The 24,157-nt window shown below is 38.2% G+C and overlaps 2 protein-coding genes across 7 annotated transcripts in view; one reads left to right on the top strand and one right to left on the bottom strand.

The window, feature by feature from the left end:
* Nucleotides 1-2,149, bottom strand: part of FBXL5 (F-box and leucine rich repeat protein 5) — a 37,690-nt gene extending 35,541 nt beyond the window's left edge. The window contains exon 1 of the mRNA XM_051798440.1: nt 2,054-2,149. Coding sequence (XP_051654400.1) covers nt 2,054-2,116 — 63 coding nt within the window. The 5' untranslated portion in view covers nt 2,117-2,149. The remainder of the gene's footprint in view (nt 1-2,053) is intronic.
* On the top strand, nt 65-21,038 carry LOC127476061 (ADP-ribosyl cyclase/cyclic ADP-ribose hydrolase 2-like). Of its 6 annotated transcripts, none has more exons than XM_051798478.1 (10): nt 65-698; nt 3,491-3,604; nt 7,328-7,457; nt 8,431-8,566; nt 9,043-9,125; nt 10,229-10,305; nt 10,934-11,026; nt 12,016-12,102; nt 12,591-12,650; nt 15,567-21,038. In XM_051798478.1, exons 1-10 carry the CDS (start codon nt 652-654, stop codon nt 15,679-15,681), a joined length of 942 nt encoding a protein of 313 aa, XP_051654438.1. In that variant the 5' UTR covers nt 65-651; the 3' UTR covers nt 15,682-21,038. The 6 variants fall into 6 exon arrangements, 3 of the variants coding, with proteins under 3 accessions (XP_051654438.1, XP_051654437.1, XP_051654439.1); XR_007906460.1 differs by lacking the exon at nt 65-698 and adding an exon at nt 13,988-14,142 and having other exon boundaries at nt 3,267-3,604; XR_007906462.1 differs by lacking the exon at nt 65-698 and adding an exon at nt 13,988-14,138 and having other exon boundaries at nt 3,267-3,604; nt 15,567-15,678.
* Nucleotides 21,039-24,157: the final 3,119 nt, after the last annotated feature.

Below are 24,157 nucleotides of genomic sequence, written 5' to 3'. Positions count from 1 at the left end.
CCCGCCCGCGGGCTGTGGCGGTCGCTGGGCCCGCCTTGGCCCGGGGTGGGGCTGCCGTGCCTTGGGGCTTCCGGCGCTACGCTGAGTTCTGTTTTGGAGGCACACCTTTGGGACCGTTCAGGTGCCCTGACGTACTGCCCGACTTGAAATCCTGCGCCTTGGCAGCGCTGAGTTAGTGGCTTGTGGATGTAAGGAAACAATTTATACAATCACAGAGTCGATTAGGTTGGAGAAGAGCCCTGAGATCATCGAGTCCAACCTGTGACCGAACACCACCGTGTCAACTGGACCGGGGCACCAAGTGCCACATCCAGTCTTTCCTTAAACACCTCCAGGGACAGTGACTTCACCCCCTCCCCAGGCAGCCCGTTCCAATGCCCAATCACTGTTTCTGTGAATAAATTCCTCCTAATGTCCAACCTAAACCTCCCGTGGCACAGCTTAAGATTGTCCTCTCATCACTACTTACCTGGGAGAAAAGGTCAACCCCCCCTGGCTGCAACCTCCTTTCAAAGAGCAATAAGGTCCCCCCTGAGCCTGCTCTTCTCCAGACTAAACACCCCCAGCTCCTTCAGCTGCTCTTCATAGGACTTGTGCTTCAGACCCTGTACGAGCTTCACTGCCCTTCTCTGGACACACTCCAGCACCTCAATGTCCTTTCCTGAATTGAGGGCCCAGAACTGGACACAGTACTTGAGGTGTGGCCTCATCGAGAAAGGTCCTAGAAAAGCTATTTGTGCATATAGCAGTCTAAAATTTATGGTACTGTTTTGCTGATATCGAGACAGCATTTCTGAAGGAAGACTTTATTTGTACTTTGCAGCAAGAGGGACAACTCCCCGTTGCCCAACCAGGAAACCATGAGAAGCTAGGAGCTGAAAGAAATCTGCTATGCTATAAAACACAGTCATTGCAGAAACTGAACTAAATATGTGTGTTTACAGGAAGTAAAGGCAATGCTTCACTGAAATACACTGAGGAGATGACAACATCAGGAATAAAGCGGGTGTGGCAGATGAACTGGTGTTTGTAAAGGAAAATGTGTGATGGGTCCTAAACTAGGCTGCAGTGGGGAATCTGTGCCCAACTTTTTGCAGTATTTGTGCCAAATAAGCAGAGTTAAATGTGTTTGTTTAACATCCAAGGCAAATGGACCAGGAACACCTGCTTGTGATACTCATCTGCCCATGCAACATTTCGAAATAAGCAGGAACACTTGGCAGAATTGAGATCACACATGGATTTGACAAAAGGTGGAACTGTCAGCCAACATGGCAACATGTGCTAAAATTGTCCACCAGTGTTGCAATGTGTAGTAAATGTCCCAAAAGTACACTGTCAAACATAAAATAGATGGAGCATGCCTTTCTGACTAAAAACTATTACTATAAAATATCTATGTTGCAGATATTAAATATGTTAGAGCTAGCTACATTATAGATGTAAGCAGTTAATTGTAAACACGTTGAAATATTCTGAGCAAAGGCACATGAGTTTTTAGTCTAATATTGCTCAACATACTAGTGCTTGAGAATAAAATGCTGGTAAAAGTAGTAAATAGTGACCGGAGAAGGAGAGATCATGTTATGAGGGTTATCTCGCTTACATGTGCACCATAATCTTTTTATCTCTTTATCTAAGGAAATGAGGCTTAAGCAATTGCAGTCTTGGGTGTTTCCTTTTCCATGCATGCTTTCCACTTCAATGGACTTTTGAACATGCTGGCCTACTTAATCATGTCTGCAAACATGTACAAACCTTGGAAGGTTGAATTCATACAGCCTTGGGGGGGGGAAGCAGTTACACATGTCAGCAGTTGCACAAGAAAAGGAAGGCAAAGCACAGGTATTATGCAGCTGGCTAGCCAGTGCATGGTTGTGTTTACTGCTTGGTTAGTAAGCACACCTCTGGGTTTGGGCTTGAGCATGTCTTTCACAGAGAGTGTGTCACAGCACATAAGGGAGCAAGTGAGACTGGTGTTACTGCTGGAGGTAGAATCATGCACTTGAAGACACAAACCCTTAAGAAACAATGTTTGAAATTCAACACTTACAGAGGAGCTTGGGAATATGAGCAGTTTCAATGTCATGTTTCCAGGCCTAAAGCATGTAGTCATACAGAGTTGAGGTTATTCTGTCATCAGTTCATGCCTGAGTTGTAATAGAGGATTAACGTTCCCACCTGTTACGCCTTCCTTCTGCTGGAAGTTACGACTCCTATCTAATAGAAAGAATGAGAATATGTAAGTTCCTCATCTTCCCGGGCTTCAGAATATAAACATATGCTGAATTTCATGGTTGTTTGGGTTAATATTCAGATTGTGAACTCGAGTATCTCCAGAGCAGATATGCTGCAAATTTGGCTGACTGATTCATTGGCAATAACTTCTTCTAGGAGAGAGGGGCAGAGAGCAAGGGACAGTGATCTGCATACAAAGCATGAATTGCCAGACCTGCCTTAGAAATCTGAGTCCATAGGCAAATTACTCGAAGGTTGAATTTTTTTTATTTTTTTAAGGAAAAAAAATAGGGTGGTTGTATTTGCATACCACAGAATATTTACTCTGAAGATTAGATTAATTAATGTCATTTCTTGATCTAATGAAGTACTTAGGGAAAAGAACCTGGAGGAGAATAACAGTAAGCAGAAGTTGAAGAGGTCTGTTTAGTGCACAGGGTATGTGTCTTAATCCTTTTGCTTCTTGTTCTGATTGATTCATGACTGCAAGGCAGTTTTGTTCATGAGGACATGATACAAGTATCATCACGCCAAAATGTTGCTGTCAGTATCCAGGGGAGAGATGGAAAAAAAAGTTGTCTAATCTTACCCTTATGTGTGATACAAGATCACGAGGACTTGGGTATTTATGCTATCATTGCTATACTGGCATATTTTAGATATTTATTTTTTTTTTGTTCTTGATATGTATTTCAGCTTTTTTTCAGCCATTAGAGAAATATGTGCAAAAAGTATAGTCCTTTTAAAATTAAAAGAAACTGTTTAAAACATGTTGCTTGCAAGCGCTTGTGATGGTTTAGGGAGGTGTAGCGCAGCAATGACTATTAGGTGAACCAAAGGCATCCTAAGTACTGAAGTGGTAAGGGTTTTTTTCCTCACTTTACTGAAATATATTGCAATTCTCCTTAGTTATCACCAGATGGCCTTGAAAGTCTCTTTTTTTCTAAAGTAGGGAACAGTGTAGACACAAGGAAGTGATGTATCTGTGTGCTGCAATCGTTCCAGGAAACAGTTGAGTTACAGTTCCCAGCAAGGTTCTGTTTTCCTCCAAACTTTTGTGTACAGAGCTAGAGTTGGAGCTAGTATTGACAATCTTAAATGTTAAGCCTGCTGGTTTCCTTTTAGATTGTATCATTTAACTCTCCTCTTTTTTTTATTTCCCCCTTTTTTTTTAAGAACTTGGATTGCCAAGAATCATGATGATGAGCCTTTTTTTGCCTCTTTTACTTGTGTCTGTTCTGTTTATGAACAGCTTCTCAGAAGTGCGGGGAAGGAAATGGAAAGGTGAAGGTACAACTCAAAACCTGGAAAGTATTGCCATTGGAAGATGCTATGATTATATTAGAATTGTGAATCCTGCTGTTGGGTAAGTTTTGATTGTTTCTGGATTAGTTTTTTATGTTCTGTACAAAATAGTTATTAATCAGAAGCCTGATGTTATGCTTCTAGCCATGAAAGTGATCCTATTGCAGACAACATGCTTGTAGCTGTCTGGAAACAAAAAATGAATTTTTACAGATGTCATATTTTAAGTAAAGGAGTGTAATTAAGGCAAGATTTTTAATTCTGCAATTTTTTATTTCACATTTCTCCCCCTCTTACTGTTCTGTAAGGAGAACACCACACAGGGATGGCAGAGATAATGTGTCTGAAGTATCAAATCTGACAGTGCTCCTGGGAAGATCAGCTTTACCTTGAATGCCTTGTGTGTCAGGTCATGTAAGAAGGGAAACGCCTCACTTTACAGCTATCTGTGGTACTGAAGGAAACTGTTTAGCTCATCCACCTGAAAAATTAAGTAGTAATCAACTGCTCAAGTAGGATTGTCCATGAGATTTCAATAGCTGTGTCAATTATACAGAACTGGAGGTAAATCAAACACTTTGAGCACTTTTTCTGTCTTCCTTCCCTTTTAAGGGCTTCCATAAAAAGGAAAAAAATTAGGAAGGATGGTCTCCTGGAGTTCAGCCCTTTATTCTGCCACTAAAATTTTGTCCTAGTAGTTTGAAGAGGTATTTGCAGAGGGGTCCTGGCTGGGTTACACATTGAATTGCTGCTGTCTGAAACAGGGCTAGATTATATTGCAAATATCACCTCCTTCCCCCAACATCCCTTTTTCAGTTGCTGTTGCAAAAGAGGAAGATACAGGACTGAAAACAGGTTGGTGGCTTTTAACAAAGGCAAAACTACACGTTTCTGCCCAATAACATTGCTTATCAGAAGCAATTTTTTTCAAGTTCCTCATGAAAGAAGAAATCACCTTAATGTAAATAACATAGTACTAGAATTTCAGCAGAACAGTTCAAGCTCAGCAAATTTATAAACATGTCACAGTGGAAGGTACAAATAAACTTTAACTATATATTTCTACATATCTACAATATATTATATATATAATATATATATTATATAAAATATGTAAATTTAGTTAACAATTGTGTAGGTAGTCTGATCTTGCAGTAGGCTCTACATAGGTAGAATTCCTATTGGACTTAACAGATGTCACTTCATTTATATCTGAAACAGAACATGAATAATAATATAAAATATGCTAAAATGAACAATATAAAGGATAGAAGTATTAGCTTTATCGTTAACTGATTTGGACTTTTAAATACAATATTCTTGAAAGTATTTCTATATGTCTCATGTATATGATAGTATTGTGATCTAATTAATTCCTGTGACATTTTCAGAATATAATTTTAAAATTGAGCAGTCTGAACCCATTCATCAAAGTCTTTTTGTTCAGGATAGCATGAAGCCAGGCAGGCCATTGGGACCACTTTTCTGAATTAAGACCAAAAATGACATTATAAAAAGAAGAGCTGCACAATTAATTTCATATAATGGGGAGGGGGGTGTCTCTTTCCGTGAGGTCTATAAGCAAATAATGTAATCCAAACAAAATGAAAATTTCATATTGCACAGGTGCAAAGCAGATACTCTAATTATTTATAGCCCTTTCTGTTCATTGTCTGTTTCTTAGTTGCCCCCAGGCTGGCTTTTACAGAGGCACGACCACCTGGATATGTTTCGCTTCTGAATTTATGTGCAAATACAATAATTCTCTAAAAATACTTTGCTAAGATAAAGGAAGCTAGCAAGGCATGTCTTTACACTGCAACATAGTTAAAATGTAAAGATGTTTATAAAAACATAAGAAAAACTTCCTCTTATGTTATAACATGCAAAATGGCAGGTAAAGGATGCATTTTACAAAATGCTGTGGTCATGTAGCAGTGAGGAATTTGAAAAAAGATCATATTTCAAATTTTCTAACAGGAGCATGCTGTATAACACAAATGTTCCTGTAGTGCTTTTTCTCCATACTTGTTTATTTGTAATATATTGTGGAAGTTTTGAAAACATGTTCTTTAACTGACTAATATGAAATAAGTCTAATAGGACTCATTAATGTCTATTGAGATTAGAGGGAATTGTCCTGAACTATATTCCTTCCCAACCCTATAGTTTCAAAAAGTATTTTTGCCAGCTAAGAAATTTTGAATATCAGAGGAGAGTAATCCTTTTGATTTACAAGTTGTTCAAACCTGGATGAGAAGTCATGAAGAAAAAAAATGCAGTATGTGAATTAACTAGGAATTTACTGCAAGATTCAACTGTCAAGAAAGATATTAAAAGTTCCATTGATCATAACTTACAAGTACTGGCATGAGTAAGTGAGTGCTTACAGCAGAAAACTCTTTAGCAAAATAAGACAGAAATATACACAATTGTCAGAAGCTGAAGTATAACAGCTTGAAATCAGAAATAGGGCACAAATCCTTTTATCAAATAAATCTATTTAAACCTTGAAACTACTGATCAAGGATCATATTGCATCACTGAATATTTTTGGATCAAAATCCATATCTCCTTACAATATATAGGGAATTATTATATAGTTTTTGGAAGCATGTCCAGAGATTACTGTAAGAGAATCTGTGGTACGTTTCCTTCATGGGAGCTGCATAGCTCATCACAAGGGGTCCTTTAAAGTGTCTCCTTAAGGAATCTGTGCCAGCCAAAGCCCTGCTGTCTATGGATGACATTAAATGAGCAAAACTCTCTAATGGCAAAGTTCGATTTACTTGTCTGGACTACTGTTGTTTAAGCTAGAGCTTTGCAATTACAGCTGTTCATGTTAGGAGTGCTGTATGCATTTAAAATAATTATTCTGTTGTGCAGCGAGTTCCTGGCATAAACCTTGTTACAGTGGTACATGGGAAAGGTACTGTGGAAAAGTGGTGAGATCAGGAATTCCCTTTTTAATTACTACAGGCAGGTTCAGATCTGTGACAGATGAGATCCTGAAAATCCAGAGAGATAGGACACTTTCATCCCTAGATAACATGTCCTGTTCTTCCATGGGAGGTTATTGTCCCCATGGCAGAGCTGGCAGAAGGGAACTGCTGGAGTGTGCAGCAGTTTATTTCAGGCCTCCTTTCACAAGCACTTTAGATGCTGAATGCTAACAATATTCTTGTAGCTACTGCATAGTGACAGTGTGTTCCACACAGTTCCACGCTGGTCACTGTACTCATTCCAGCAAGGTAAAGCTGCACAGTCCTAGGGCACACAAGGCATCTCTTTGTCAAAACCATTATTCTGCCATTGAAACTTTCAGTAACTCCTCCTGCACTTGAATCTGACATTTTGAGAGTAATAGGGCATTCCAGTAGTTTTACATATTTAGCTATGGTTTAGTTGAAATGGCTTTTTATATCTGAAAAATTTTAAAGAAAGCTGTTTTCTTTACTATTTCTACAGTGCTGGATAGCAAACTTGCTGTATATACTCTACCTATGAAGATTTTTGTTGAATTACGATGTGTTTCTAATTCCACACTGTAAATGATAATATTTTCCTTGCTACTTCCTCCTAATCTGCTGCAGTTATGAGTCAGAAAAAGACAAAATCTATACGCTCTTCCTGACCTACAGGTTTTTTACCACCCTGACTTCAGTTTTCTACCTTAACCTTATGGATATTTTAATGTGGGAATTTGAAAAAGTTGGGAACAAATTACTTTCTTGCTCTGCTTTGAGAAAACAATTCTGCTGTTTGTTTGTTTCAATGATTACAGTGAGAAGAATTGTTCAGAGATATGGGAAGCATTTGAAAGTGCATTTATTAACAAGGATCCTTGCAGCATTCTACCTGAGGACTATGAATTATTTATCAACCTGTCATTGCACACAATTCCAGCTAACAAGGTAATGATTATTTATGTTAACTGTCCTTAGATATCCAACAGATTTTCTATGACAGAGTTCAAAATTGACCAAGAGTCATTATCTGGCTGACTTGTGAGTCATTCTTTCTGGCCTGTCTGTAGTTTAAAAACTGGTCTCAGACCTCATAGCATTTTTCAATGTGTTTGGCTCCATTTATTTTATGCAGTAGCTTCTCAGCAACCTCTCTTTTTTTATACTACAAAGATCCTCCATTTTTCCTGCTGTGCTGGGAGCTCTGACATAGTGCCTGAACTTCTACTTTTCCTCAAGTTAGGTGCTCTGCCTGCAAAGGGTGTGCCTGCTGTCATCTTTTGCTTCTACTCCTCACAGCCAAATCTCGTGGCAATGACATGTTAAACATTGACACATTAAACAAACATAAACAGAAATGAGATAAGATGTTGTTATATGCCAGAAAACAGTAAGGGTTTGATGTGCTGGCAATTGCAGAGAACTGTGATTGTGCAAGAGACAGGTTGTGCTTTAAACCAGTTTTTCCTCAGCACTATTATTCCTCATCTCTAAATGTTATGAGCTAAACCAACAAATACTCCTGTCAACATAGCTTAATGCTTGAAGAGTTTCACAAACACAGAAATAACAGCAAGATGTATGATTTTTTCACACCATAAGCCAACATAGCAATGTGAGAGAATTCTGGCAACATATATCTGGATTATAAATATTTGTCTTCCCTTTTTCCTCTTTTTCCTAAACCTCCCTTCCCATCAAGGTATGAGTGTCCCTCAAGTCTCTAGAGATCGGAATTTACACCTCTATAAAATAAAAACTTTGTTCCTCTAAAGACAAACTAACATTTCTGGTTATTAGTTGATTTTGAAAGAAACACCAAAACATGTTTTAAACTGTTTTCGACACCCAATAATCTCATTGTGTCCTCGCCCAAGTGTCAGTACATATCTTCTTTTTTATTTTCCCTATTTTTATATAGTCTCTCTTCTGGGAAAATAATCAGCTACTAGTCAATAGCTTTGCTGACAGAGGACGTCGCTACATGCCTGTGGGTGATACCCTGTTTGGCTTCTTTGGAGATTTCCTAAACTGGTGTGGGCAGGCAAACAGCTCTGGTAAGATAATGAGTGCTATATTAAACATTTGTCTGCAAAACCACAATGGAGACTGAGTGCTGTGTTCTGCAAAAGCTAATTTTGCTCTTATCTGGTGAAAAATTAGGGATAGCTTCACTCTGGTATCATTTCAATATTTAACATTGCAGTCAAGGTGCACACAGTGAAATCTAAACAGTGCTGCAGTGGAGGTAAACCACCTTCTCAATTCTCTGAAGCTGGAGCTCTCTGCATCCCAGGAATAGAGTTAGATCCATTTCAAACAAATTTCTGAATCCAAAGAATGTCACTGTTTGTGTAAACTGCACAGGATGGAAAATTATTGAAAAAATACAACAGTAAGCTTCCAGTGTCATGTCAAAAACTATGTTGTATGTTCAGTGAGTAATGAGCACATAAATTTACTTCCTTTCTAAACTCCCTTTTTACAGTCATTATCATCTCTCTAATAGCACAAATCACATGCCTTCCTACAGGACTGGACTATGAATCCTGCCCTACTATGATGGAATGTGAAACCAACGCAGTGGATTCTTTCTGGAGGATGGCCTCAATCACTGTAAATAGTGCATTAGTGCTGACTTCATGCATTAGCCAGCGTGTCCTGGGTGGTTCAGGAAAACACTACCAGCTCAAAACAGCTTTAAACCTGTAACTCTGCTAGATTATTTCTTCTGATACAAATACACTGTTTTAGACTGAATACAGTGTTTTAGCAAGAGGAACCTAATTTTCACCTTAGCTAGATAATGTGTTAAAATTCTGTGTTAGCGTTGTTAATATAAATCATATACTAAGCACAATAAGCACAATAGCTGTCTACTAATTTCAGGTTCAAAGTGATATTTGACAGCTTTGCTGGAAACGCTTTATTCACAGATCAAACCCAACACAGATTGCTAAAATGCTTTCTTCCTGTGCTGAAGAAACTATTTATAGGTGTGAGAAAATAGCTTAATTCATTGAATTAATCCACTGGCTGTTTAGTTCCTGTCCTTTCTCCTGAAATGATCTGCTAGGGTGCTAGTGTAGTAGTATTTTTGCAGTTCTGATATTCTTCTTGGTAAAATTCTTTCTTTAGTCATTGTTGCTTGCAATAAAATAGTTTTGTGTGCAGTTTTGGTCACCCCAGTATAAGAAAGATATTAAGCTATCAGAGAGAGTCCAAAGGAGGGCAACAAATATGGTGAAGAGCCTGCAGAGAAAGCCATATGAGGAGCAGCTGAGGTCACTTGGTCTGTTCAGCCTGGAGAAGAGGAGACTGAGGAGAGACCTCACTGCAGTTACAACTTCCTTGTGAGGGGAAGAGGGGCAGGCACTGATCTCTTCTCTGTGGTGATCAGTGACAGGATCCAAGGGAATTGCCTGAAGTTGTGTCAGGGCAGGTTTAGGCTGGATATTAGAATAAGGTTCTTCACCCAGAGGGCGGTTGGGTGCTGGAACAGGCTCCCCAGGGAAGTGGTCACAGCCCCAAGCCTGACAGAGTTCAAGAAGCATTTGGATGATACTCTCAGGCACATGGTGTGACTCTTGGGGATGGTCCTGTGCAGGGCCAAGAGTTGGACTCAATGATCCTTATGGGTCCCTTCCAACTCAGCACGTTCTGTGATTCTGTAAAAAATCTGTAAGATGAGTTCTGGAAAACATTGTTATGTATTGCAGTATGCGAAGCACAGTTCAGGGGAGATACACGTCTTGTTGAATGGTTCTGCAGTCGGAGGAGCTTATCCACAGCCAAGGTAAGAAAACTGATTTCTGTGTAGAAAGTCTAATAAAAAAAAAAAAAGGTCAGCCAGTTGTTTGGGTCTTCTGCTGCAAAAAGCATGGGAAATGTAGCTGAAAGAGCCTCATGCATCAAAGTCTGCTCAGTTGTGAGGACAACTCTTAATTGTCCCTAACTGAAGGAATTAGTATGAAATTGATGGAAATAATGCTTTTGAATCCTACATTTTACAAACTGCTGTGGCAAGCAGCATGAATGCTCTTTGAAAGCTGCCTTTAAGTCAGTCAATACTGTGGCAAAATGTTTATGTCTTCCAAAAGGTGAGCATTACAAAATTTCTTTTCAGCAACATGTCCAAGGAGAGGGTATTGTTACAAGGACTGTAATTTCTGTCAGGCTTAGAGCAAACTTGGTAAATTCTATAGGGAAAGTTTATTGTCCTGGTATTTCTTGGCCTTTGAGGACACTCAGAATATGAATCATATTTTTTTAATCTGTGTTGAGCCTGATTGTAATTAGAAGATATAAAGTCAAGCAAGCCCATATGCTACAGCAGGATCAGAGCCTTCATTAGTGTAAAGTACAAAAGACTAATTAATTTTCATGTTCTTTCATGGTTCTAAATTTTTTTTTTCTTGAATCAGTTTTTTTGCAGATTATGAAATACCTAATCTCCAGAAAGACAAAATCTCACAAATTGTTATTTGGGTTGTGGATGATATTGAAGGACCAGATCTGTAAGTTACATTTTCAAAAAAAATTTAATTTCTCCCTTTTGGACCTGTCTTTAAAATTTCACCTTATCTTTCTGTTTGATTATATTTGCGTGGCACTTAGACTAAAGTATTTTAGATGCTTTCATGAACACAAAAGGCACAGGCTGCCATTCCTGAAGAGTACAAAAATACCAGAATTAGACAAAATATAAATAAATTCTAATATTAGATCTGTGGTCAACTCTTGGTTAGATCTGTATGTGTGGATCTCTGGATCTCAGACCTTCAGTGAAGATATAGCTTGTACAGTTTTACTAAGAGTCAATCTGAATTTCAGATTAAGTGCTGACAAGAGATATTTCTTTCACCTTGCCATATGCATTCTTTTCATTTTCACCTATCTTAAGTATTTGAAAAATTTGTAGAAGCAGATAAATGCCAACAGGGGGCTCTTTTTCTCTCAGTAATTAATCCAGTAATAAAATGTAGACTTTAAAAATGTCTAATTTTGCTGGTAATTTAATTAAAACAAATGAATAAATAATAAACAAACATATCAGTCAGAACAGAATTGTCTGTTGGTAAATAGCCAAAGACCAAGTGACAATTTTCAATTGAAACCTAATGGAAAATAGATTCTGAAGTTAAAAAAATTAAATCATTAGACTGGAAATTAGGCCTTGTTTGGCACTGATTAAAGGAAGAATTAAATAGTCTATTCATTATAGCTTTTGTGGGAGTCACTGCAAATGTACATAGATGAATTGGGGGTACAGAACAGAGGAAGTCAGTTTTGCAGGGTCCCTGCAATTTAACATGGGGACACTTCATTGGTCTTAAAACTGCCCTGGCTGAAGAGGGCCAGAGAAATGGACTCGGATGTCACCATATCCACCACATGTGTCTGAAGAGGCAAAGTAATGGGGATTTACTTTACTAATTCCATCAAGTTCTGTAAAGGAAATTATCTAACAAAAGACTTGCAATAATATTGAAATCCTCTCTCACAGAGATTCCTGTGGAATCCACAGTGTAAAGACATTAGAAACCAGGCTGAAAACCCTTGGTTATAATGTCACGTGCACTGACAATTACAAGTAAGTGAAAATCCTTTATTAATATGGTGTATTTGCAGAAGTACCTTATCTATTTGATTCTTACTTTTCAATACTTTAATACCATTAATGTTGTGTCTTCAGGAGAGACTGATATGTTGGAGGGGTGATGTCACATTTTTTAGACTTTTTTACCTGTGAATTGAGCAAAACACTACATTGTATTGTATAATTAGATGGAGCATTGTACTCAATGTCAGACACAGAATATGGCCTCATATTCCACTTCACTGTAAAATCTTTATTTGGATTGAAAATCTAAGCACCAGTTAAAACCACTATTGCATGTCTGCAGGATTATTAGATATTCATAGCAGGATTCACAGCTCTAGTTATTCCCAGTAGATTTTAAGAAAATTTAATTGAAGGGAAGCTTTAGACATGACAATACTGTGAGTTTGTTTCATTTTTTCATTGTTTTTCCTCAGTTTTCTGCCTAAAAAATACTAAATAAATTGATATCTTCACAGGTCTGTAGTGTTCTTACTCTGCTTGGATTATCCTGATAATTCTAAGTGTGCCCTTCCATCGTAAGTAAAAGAAGTTCAATCCATCCTCAGTGTCCTTACAATCGAATAAACAATGCAGAAGTCAACAGTTCAACAGATCCAACCTCTACCATCTATTATATATCATCCATATGAAATATACAGTATTCTTCAATTTATTACTTACTGTGCCTTGAGTAAGCTGTCTCTCTTTGCAAATTGTACACAATTGTCTGTGAACACCTGCTGTTCAAAATTAGGGATTAATGAGTTCTCATCAATCACACAGTAACACTATATATGATTCATGGTATGAATGAAGTTTGTACATATCACTGTTCTGGTGCAAAATCCACTTCAAATTTGAAATTGATTTATTAATATTGTTCCTTGAATAATGAAATTGTAGGTCAAATGATGGCACATTTCTCCAGCTGCTGGAACTAAAGGTCTAAATTTTGAGGAAGTTTCTTTTTCATCTTCCATTTTGTATGAAACTCAATTTCTGTATTTCAATGTATTTAGCTTGGGCCCAATGCATTTACCCTGGGCCTTACCTAGTAGGGTATCTGCAGAGGTGCAGTTTACATCCAAGACACAACTTTTTTAATTAGCAATCATCATTCCAAAACTAGCTTTTAATATTATCCCATCTTATTCTTATTTTAATTCATTATATAAAGAGAATTAAGATAATTTATTATGTATTTCAGTGATTTACAGTAAAGATTGCTGTTTTCAATTGTGACTAGTTTTCTTAATCTATATGCTGTTGCATGTTTAGGTACACATAAGATACTTGAACTTCTGCTATGAAAGATCTTACTTGCTGTTCCCAGTTATGGCAACAGAGAGATGCAACTGCTGCTGCCTCCCTCTGGGGAGGGGCAGTAGTGCTTCATGCAGTACAGAAAAGTAGGTGTATATCATTCTCTGTAACATATGTTCAGCTTTTAATGCATCCTTACAGAGAAAGTGAGTACTCTGTTGCTGCTGGTCACTGTAAACTTTTACTCATCTTGTCATGCAACAACATTTATTCTCACATCCAAATTATATCCTAGCACCAACCTATAAATATTATGAAAACAGATTCCTCCTAGGCAGTAGATCATAGGACAGGCTTACAGTCCCGTTAAGGTTTTTGTTTGTTACAAAATACCACTTGCACGGTGGATTAAAATAGGGTTTCCCTGTTCTGCCACTGAATGGTAGGGCTTTTGTTCACGTGTCAAAGGAAAGTATATTTATCCCATGAAAAATCATGGCTGTAAATGTTGTAGTGACAATATTAACAAACTGGAGGAAAAAGCACTTTACAGGACTTAAAAAAATATAATATTGTGACCTCTTAACAGAAGATTTTTCTCCTCTCCCAGGTTTTAAACCATTTCCCTCAAAGTTTTGTGGTGTATGTTCCTCAGCTGAGAAAACCTGGATGAGAAGGCTTATGGAAACCGTTAATGTCTTTTTCTTTTCAACTAAGGGATGAGCATACCAGTTCTGCAGTATTACTACATAGTGCTTGCAGTATGTAAGCAGCCACCCCTTCTCCTCCATCCACGCTGGTACTTAAAGTAACATAATAACTGGCATTTTCTAAGCATCAGTCTCATGCTCTCGTGGGATAATTATTAACCAACTCAGATGTGATCATCCTCATTAGGAAAACTTTCCTTGCTTGTTTCCTTCCTGAGCATGCTATTCCCTCCTGTATGCATGGCACTGTAATAGGTTTGATTTACTTCATATCTGCACTATCCCAAATCAAGACAGAGCTTCCCAATCAGAATGCTAAACTATCATTGCCTCTCCCTGAAATTAAAGTAACTAAAGTGCTTCAAGCCAATGAATACTTAACACTGTTCCCCAAATCACTTACTTCTCTGCAATAAATAACATCTCCATTGAAATTAACTGCCCTTTCACAAAGTCTTAAGCAAATGCATACAAATTATTTGATGATTATCTTCTTAGGTATGTTTTTTCTGTGGAGGGATGTGATAGCTCATTAACTGACATGGGAGCAGTCTGGACAGTAGGGGTATCACTATGAAGAGCATGTATCTGTTAGGAAAAGGTTTCCTTTGCAGAATATGTGTGCTCAGTGTACACTCAGTGTACTCAGAGAAACAGGCATGCAGGCTCTGCTGCATCCCCTTTCCTGAGGCGTATTTGCTTTTACAAGGCTGATAGCTGCCTTCTTACCCTGCAGAGAATAGTGTCCCGAGCCCAAAACTACCAGAGTTGGGCAAGTCATTTTTTAGGTCACCATAGCTCCTGTTACACTGGCATAGCAAAGGAGAGGGATGGGTCAGGGTAGCAGAGGGATAGCCTAGAACGTGCTTTAATGTACTTTGGGCTTCTTGGGTATTGGTAGTGCCCCTTAATTCCTCTCCAGACTTGAATTATGTTTTTGCTGAGTCAAATTTGGACTTTGGCTTGTTTAGTTGAGATCCTGACTTTTGAAGAAAACTTGTAAGTAAAAACTAACCACTAGATGGCATAGATGGCTTACAAACATAAGCAGGAAGGAAGCCAGATGCAACCTATTAGTAGTGGTATTTATTACTTGCATTGTTGCAATGTCAGAGAGACTTAGAAATGGATCTGGATACTGCTTTATCAAATGCTGGGAAAATACAGTCCTACAGGACCACTGCTGCCTAGAAGAGCTCTATAAAATCGCAAGCATAAGGCCAAAGACAGTAAATGAAGGGGGAGAGGCAAGAAGGCTCAGGTGTAAAGGTAGAAAGGAGCGTTCCCAGGATATTCCAAAGCTACTTAGTTTATAAAATCATCACAGCCAGAGAGAATCTGTTGGCTAGCTCGTATGAAGAAACTTCTAGTTTAGAACTTGGACCACGAACTTCATCCTTGGCAACAAACCCCTGATATTTAAAAGAATCCTAACTCAGCTCTGTGCTGTGAACATCCTGTTTGTTTTCTCTTCTTCAGATCTGCACCAGCAGGACAAAGAGGACCTATATCTTCAGACAGAGGAGGCAGCTGGAACAAGCTCATGTTTGTTTCTTTTGTAGGCTTTTTGTTCAGATTTGCTTTAGTGTACTAAGTTAATCAAATGAATCCATATCCTCTGTTTGCCTTAGCTGGCTATAAATTTGCCTTCAGCTAATTTCTAACTGCAGTTTTATCCTGCATCTGGGACTGGCAAACCTGCATATTAAAACCTTGCATACTAGATACCAACTTCTTTTAGTATCAAAAATTAACCTGCTGATGCTAGAAAGCCTCACCCTTCATTTCCTTCTCTTGATTAGAAGAAATGCATTGCTATTTCCTCTTATCTTTGTTCTCCAGAATTAAACAAGAATAATACGTTCTGTTCACATATTTCAGAAGGAAAATTAAAGTATGCCTGTTGTACATCATCCGCACAGATAACTTGTTTATAAAAACATCCTAGCATTTGGCCTTGTGAACTTAAGTGGCTGACTATCATGTTTTGGGAAAGGGAAATACGAATTCAGATAGGAGAGATCTTAGATTTCTCACTTGATACAAGATACAACAGGTAAGACAGCAGAAAATTAAACTCATTTTCATAAGTGGTCCAGCACTTGGGCCAAACTTACCTGAAACTGTTGTATAGGAAGATTCTGGCTTGCATACTTGCATACAGTATTTTACCACGATATTGATTGCTTTGTCATCCACACAGCTGTTCCTGGCCACTGGGTAGCAAATAGTCAGAAATACCAGGTCTAGAAAGTTCCACAGTTTTTCCACTATGATGGGATTTATGGTATATCATATTCAGACAAGAACATGCCAAGTCAGACATTGGCCTGCTTGCAGTGAACTCAGTCAGCACGCTTCAGAATATACTGAGGAGAGAGCAGATGCCATTCTGAAGGTTTCTTGAGTTACTTTTGTGAATTACCTTAGTGTTCCAGCTACTCTTCTAAATCACCAGCTAAACATCCAGCTACCAAGGTGCCACATAAATCTTCAGAAAAAAAATAGTCGTTCTACTAGAGAATAATTTTATGTAGAATTTTGTTACACATTCTGTGCTAGCTTCTGTATTATTTATTTGTGTTTATATTAGCTGGTTGCCAGGAAACTGGGATAGGATATTCCTGTTATCTGAGTGAATCTGATTTAGGGCTTCATAGTAGATTTACATCCTTTCACTCCTTGTTACATCCTATCCTCCCTGATACAACTATATCATGTTGTATGTAAAATATGTTGTTGTTGCTTATTTGTCTTGCCTCCATTCCTATAATAATCCTTATTTTGGTTTTAATGCAAATCCCTTTATATTACACACATAGTTGGGTTTGCCTGTGTCACAGCTGTTTAGTCTTCAGCTTGAAGGATTTTTGTGTCTGTTTCAAACCCAAAAAGTACTGAAAATGCAGAAGTACTGAAATCAGAAGTTATAGACCTTTGAAAATCTGGGCTGCAGTATGCCTCAGAATTGTTCCCTGTCTATGCTGTAACATTAGTCTTTTGATTGGTTCTTTCAACATCCTCCTCACTTTTATTGCTTGTTTGTTGCTGTCTTTAACAGCAGCTGCCAGAATAATAAGAGAGGTATCTGTCTGTAACACAGTCACATCTCAGCAATTTTGATCAATCTTCTATTTGCCTGCAGCAGGTCACATCATGACACATTTTGAGCCACAGGCTGTAGAGATAGTGCATATGAGGCTCACAGTTAGGAGTCCAAGCCATCATCAGGACTAGTGTTGGCCTACCTATTGACCTGGGCATGACAGTGTGTGGGAGATTCAGAGAACAGCTTAAAGCACAAGCCATGTGCCTCTTAGGCAACTTCCATCCATATGCCAAGCATCCCAGCTGGCCAGCTTTTACTTTCCAGCTTATGAAAGCTTTTCACCTCTACTGCAATCCACTCCAGCAGCAGTCAGTTCTGGCCATTATATATGATACCAAATACACTGTAGGAAGTGCTAAGTAATTCTGTTTTGAAAAAAAAAATAATTAAAATACAAAGTAGGATAGCTACAATTCAAACAATTGAGATTATTTAGTGCATAACCTTGTATCAAGAACAACACACTCAGTACTTCTTGCAGTGTTTTCTCATTTCTAATGTTCTTTCCTCTTTTCTTATTACTTCAACTCAGTAGCAAAGACAGCATTTTTTTTTCTCCAATACCTGTTCAATAATGCATCTCAAAGTTGCAGGAAAAAATTGGGTAGATTTGTAAAGATTTTTAGCTAACCAACTAATATAGATGGGAGAGGGAAAAAAAGCAAAGTTCTAGATGCATAGGTTTCCTGAGATCTTAGAGGCAGCACATTTCAAGCTGAATGTGAATTGTTTGTTCTGCATTTAATATAATGTTTTTAATCTGCGTGAAAGAACAGTGTGACTGGCATCTCAGAAGCAGAGAGGCAGAAGTGTCAGCAAAGCAAGAAACAATAAGGTCATTTGTTACTCCCAGAGAGAGGGAGAGACAGGAACAAATCTTTTTTATTTCTACATCTACAAAGGATGTGAATAGTACTGTTTACACATATATGTTACACTTACGTGGTGACAATCAGCTAGGTGTGCCTGTGCTCTGTCTTGAACACCCAGTAAATGCTCTGGTTAGCAACGTCTCATGTAACAACTGTGCCAAATTTGGAGAAATCATACTGTCCAAAAGGCACCTGCCCTTCTCTGTAGACTCATGCAAGCTTGGTAATGTTCACCCAGGTACTTCAAATACAGATTCAAAATGTTTCAGTCATTCATACTTGTACTAGAAGTACTACAAAAACAGCTGTCTCCAGACCTGAATTTGAGGGAAAAATATTTCAGATGAAAACAATATGTGTATCACTTAATTTTGAATCTGATTGGATGCCACAATCCTGTGTAGATCTGTTAATATCCAACTATTTATGGCCAATGAAAACATCACGTACAGGAGCATTACCAGGTGCTCTGCATTTCCACAGACAGACCTGTGGAAGCTACTGAGACTACAGTAGTATTTCCTGCTCTGCCCATTTTGTGGACCATTCAAGAACTCAGTTATGTCGCGTCCTTCATTCCAATATAATATAATATAATATAATATAATATAATATAATATAATATAATATAATATAATATAATATAATATAATATAATATATATTCACTCCTACTAACTTTTTTTCCTGCTACATGTGTTTCAGTCATTGTATCTGACAAAAGCTGAACTCAGAGTAATTCCTTTCTCCAGCATTTATGTGTATGCATATGTATACATCTGCTCATACCTGCTCTGTCTATTTTTAAATGCAAACTCTTGAGTGCTCTGGAGTAAGAAGTTATGAGAATAAAGCAAGGACAACTTGATCACCTCTCTGCCCTTTTTATACTGCTGGTGTTTATTTTTGTCATATCGGCCTTGATGTGATATCCAGCTGACATGAATACGTTTTCAATCAGCAATCTTAAATGTAGTGAAATGTGACCTGAAACCTCAAGAATTGTTCCATGAAAACTAGCTCTTTCTCAATTGAATTAGCTAGAAATAATTCTGATGTATTTTGCTTCAACAGTGTGAAGTGGAAGAAGGGTGCTTTTAGCAGAGCCAAGAAGTTTGGTTTAAAATAGCTCAGTATGGGGAGGCACAGTATCTTAATTTAGCCAAATGTTACGGTGGCTCAAACACTTCACAAGTTTTTTTTTGATTTTCAAGTTTTTCCTGATTTCAGCTTCTGCCCAGTCTAAATTTACTTGCCGTTTTATGTAAGAGACGAACAATATAATCTGCCAAATTTTGTTTATAATGTGCAGGCATCTGATTTCCTACAGTTTCCTACAAATTATGAGGGCAAGCTTAGAGAAGACCCTCATTCCCTTACTACTGCAGCAGCGCAGTTCCAGTGCAGGCTGGCAGGGAGAGTGCTGAGGGAAATTGGAGCCTGGTAGTGTGGCACATATGTACCCTCACACCATGCCAGAGTGTCCTTGCTGCCCGGGCAGCCCTTCCTAACTTCTCCCTTTCTCTGCAGCTCCAGCAAAGGTGAACCTGATCTCAGTCTGCATGAGTTACTTTGTATTTTTAGCAGAATATGGGAAAATTATGATGTTGGAAGTTCAAGAGAAGGAAAATGCAGGAGGAAATTATAGTACACATTTCCTTTCAGTAGCAGGCAGTGAAGTAAAGTAAGTAGTCTTTTGCTTGTGACTGTTTGACTAGGAGTACCTCTGGGCTCTGTAAGCAGTAGCTGTGGTAAGTTCCCTAAGAGCAGGCAGAGATGATCCTCCAGAACTCCTCCAGGACGTTTGGAGTACCTTGAGTTATACCCTTAATTACAATACTTAACAAAGAAATATAATTTTTTAATCCAGTAACTGTGTTTGCTTGGACATCTCTTAGTGATTACACCTGATATAGTCTAGCATCAGGCATGAGTGCTTGGATAAATAATTAACAAGGAATATAAGTATTGTAGGCAGAAACCAGAATTATAAATCAAGACTTTGGCAAATGATGGACCACCAAACTGCAGGAAGACTTTTTTTCCACCTCATTTGCCACAGGTAAAGTCAAGAAAGCAGAGCTAAAAAAATTATATTCTGCATTCCGGTATTCTATATGCCACACTATATCAAGGTACAGATGTGGAAAAGCTCCTCAGTCATACTGTGCCATTTTGAAGAGCAGCAAGCAAAGAAGGGAATAAGCAGAAATAAGAAATACCATGGAAATTTTAGTCTTGTGGTATTAAATCCTAACTGTAGCACATGCTGGCCTGTGTTGTGCTTCATTCTTACTTTTCCCTTTGCTTTGAGAAAAGGTACCAAGCAAATCCAGATCTGATATTTCCACAAAGCAGAATCTATGCTCTGGGCTTTTACTCAGAACTTTCTATCACTGTTGCTCATTAGCATGGGGTTAAATAAAAAAAGGAGCTGCGGGAATAATATGAAAAAGAAGTGATGACAAGCAAAATATGTGGCATACATCACATGAAAAGTAGTTAAGGACAATAAGTATAAGCAATAAACTTGGAAGCCACAGCATCAAATCCCGGACAAATATTTATACACATGTATACAAAAGCATATTTTACATAATATTCAACCAGGAAGGATGTCCTTTGTCAAGTTTCTTATTTTTCAACCTTTGAACTGTCACATGGATCCTTTCCAAGTGGTATATCTACCCTGTATAGTTCTTTCAAGAGTAACTGTGCTATTTACACACTCTGGGAGTCGGAGACCGTACTTCTATATCAACTTTGTTTCCTTGGCTGCCTCGGTGGGATAGGAGCCTGATGGGTATTTCTCTTCAGAATGTGTGAGCAGCATAATAATTAGTCCTGGCCAGAAAACAAGCACTCAGTTTCATGAAAGTTGGTGGGGTTACTGCAGTTGCTTTTCCTCAGCACTAAAATTAAACTTTGAAAAATATTTTGCCCAAGAAAAGTACAGCAGCCGCATCAGAAATCACGGTAAGATCCCTCACTGATAGGATGTAGCTTTGGCATAGGTCTCACTTACTTCTCATAGCTGTTCCTTTTTTTTAGAAGTTACATATATCTCAAGTAAAAAATACTTTCTTCATAGCCTGATTCATGTTGAATGCTTGATTCATTAAACACGGGTCTCCCATTCTGCAGGGCAGTGCTTTAAACAATGTGTTTGTGAATGTTTTTGAATGTGTTTTCATTTAGTTTGCCTAGTACATAATTTTCTGACATGTCTAAACAGAAAGGCATAACAAAAAGTGATGAAGGTCATACAGAAGAATGAAGCAATCTGTTTCCCCAAGCTGTTCTGGAGCTACTCCATAGATTGTATCCCCACTCCATCTCCCTCCCCACCAGCAGTGTTTTTGTATGTAGGGGGTCTATTGGCACATCACCTTGTTCCATGACAAAATCAATGCACAAACCCCAGCTATGTCTTTGTTTTGTTATGAACCCACCACTTTGGCATAAAAAAAAAGAAATTGGGAACCGAAAAATACAAAAAGCAGCACTGGTGCCAGCAGGAAATCCTTCAGGAACAGCAAAGCTTAGGATGCACCTGTAGAAGTGCCAGACTCTCCAAGCAAAGGGGAAAGAGCAGATGGACTGACACTCAAGGGAAACAAGCACGGAAATGGGAGAAAGATGCTTGGTCTGGAGAGGGAGAATGTTTTGGACCCTTTGGGATCTTTGTTTACAGTAAACAAAGAAAAAAAATGAGTAATTGGTGTCTGTTATCCTGTCTCACACTGAACAGCACCACCAGTGCTGTCGTGGCTCCAGCTGGCTACAAGTGAGCTCACACAGCAACAAGGGGGGAAACAAGTGCTGATCAGATAGACAAGGGAAAAGAACTAGATTGTGCAAATCTATGTGGAGAAAGATTAAGGAATAGCTGTTCCCAAACACCTCTTCCCTGGGCATGAGGTTTAAGTGCCCATCCAACCGTATTGTTATTAATTGTGAAGCAGTCAAAACTGCAGAACAGTTTGAAACATCTGAGCTGAAGGACAGATGTCACAACTTCTGAGAATGCTCAGGGTACATCTGTGTTCTTGTCAGTGTATCTTACAAGTTACTTGATCCTACTGAAATAATCTAGAAAGAAGCATCTTAAAATCTAGTAATTCCAGTGATATTTCAGCAGAGCGCAACACTAATGGAGAAAGCAAGTCATTAATTCAGGGATATTAAGGTCTGGTATAGGCCTTGAAAAGCTCTCATCTCTTCTGCTGTCTCCATAGCCTGGTGTGAAACAATGACATATAAAAGATTGGAGCTAGTTTTCTATGGGATGTTTGGTAGGAGATTCCTGATCAGAAAAGTTTTTAGAAAAAATAACATATATATATATATATATGTATTGATTGATTGATTTATATATACATACATACAAATCAAAAAGCCTTTCAAAACATCCCTGAATCACTGCTAAAAGAAGAACTTCATGGAAAAATAGGCAAATAGAAAAAATGATCCATACAAAGACAAATAAATCTTACCTATCCAGGCAATCAGAAAGATTTTGTTAATTTACTGATCAGGAAAATGTAGCACTTACTGATAAAGGATTTATCCTCCATACTAAAACAGAGTGTTTGAAGAGAGGAAAATAAACTTTGCTTCCTTTCTTTCTCTAGTTGTGACCTCCCATTTGAAAGTAAGGACATTTGAAGGACAAAATAAGGTGAGATAGAGACTGTGCTCTAGGATTCAAGGACTCAGGGGAACTGAAGAGTCTACAACTTTTTGTGCTTTACCAAATCTCTAATGGAAATAACCTTGGGGGGAAAACCCACAGAAAAAGTAATTGATCCTGACATAGCCATGCTGTAACTCTTTACCCCAGCTTCCCTTAATCTCATCTATTGCTTCCAAAAATACTAGTCTAAGAGGAAGCATTTCTTAAAATCTTTCTGAAATGAATAGTGGATGAGCATCAGAAACCTTGTAAAAGCCTGAACATCACAGATCTCCATGAGACACTTCTGTATGCTATAGCAACAGATCTCCCAAAAGAATATCCAGAAAGTTATCCAGAAGGGATAGTTTCTTCAACTGTCTAGAGGGCGTTGTCAAGAAGATGAAGCCATACTCTTTTTCAGGGATGCACAGTGAAAAGACTAGGGGCAATGGTCAAAAAGTGAAGCAAGTGAAATTCTGCTTAAACATTTAAAAAAAAAAAAGGCACCATGAGAGTGGCTTCCCAGAGAGGTTCTGGATTCTTCATCCATGGAGGTTTCCAAAACTCTACTGAAGGACACCTTGAGCAACCTAATCTAATATTGAAGTTAGCTAGGATTTGAGCAATGATTTGGTGGTGGGACCAGATAATCTGCAGACATCCCTAAATCATTCAGTGACACTGTGAGTATTCCAAGAATGGCAATGACTAAATATTTTCTTTCTGGAAGGGCCTGTCGTACATAGTACTGTCTCCTTTTTTCATTCCATAATGCTAATGCATAACTGGAAAGGCAGCTTTATTTTTATAACATCGTTAGCTGTTTTAGCAGTCAGTCATATTGGGTGCATTTATTTTAAAACCTGAGGGCTAAAGGTTTTATCAAGGACATTTAAAATTCTAATTTAGGCAGCACAAATAATATTCCACAGCATGTTGGATTCACAGTCTGCCTTAAGATACCTGGAGATTTGCTCATATATGTAGTTTACTTCAGCTATTGTCTTCAAGGAAAGATTAGCTAGATTTCCACCTGTCTTCAATTCCATAAAAACCCAGTATCTTTGGGGACCTGTCTGATAAAGTTCTTTAGTTCCATTAATTATTCACTAAAAAGCATTCTGCAAATCATTATCACAAAATTATAGCTTCAGAGAATTATACAGGTTGAGTCATCTCTCAAAGACAAGAGTATCTTTGCAGTGATGTAAGTCAGCTTGTCCTTATTACCCTCAGATGTGTCTCATCTGGACACAGGGACTTGTATTCAACCAGTGTGCTTCAATGGTCCATAACTCAATCTTTCTCTACTATGGCTAGTAATTTGCCCCCCCAAACTCCTACTTGTGTATTGTAGGCACAAAGGCCCTGGGAGACCTGAGAACAGACCTTGCCAATGAAGAGTATGTCCA

The sequence above is a fragment of the Manacus candei genome, unplaced genomic scaffold, assembly GCF_025592945.1.
Source record: "Manacus candei isolate 608988 ecotype Guabito, Panama unplaced genomic scaffold, ASM2559294v1 h1tg000048l, whole genome shotgun sequence".
Taxonomy (NCBI): Eukaryota; Metazoa; Chordata; class Aves; order Passeriformes; family Pipridae; genus Manacus; species Manacus candei.
The sequence above is the reverse complement of the archived record's forward strand: the minus strand, read 5'-3'. Positions and strand labels throughout refer to the sequence as shown.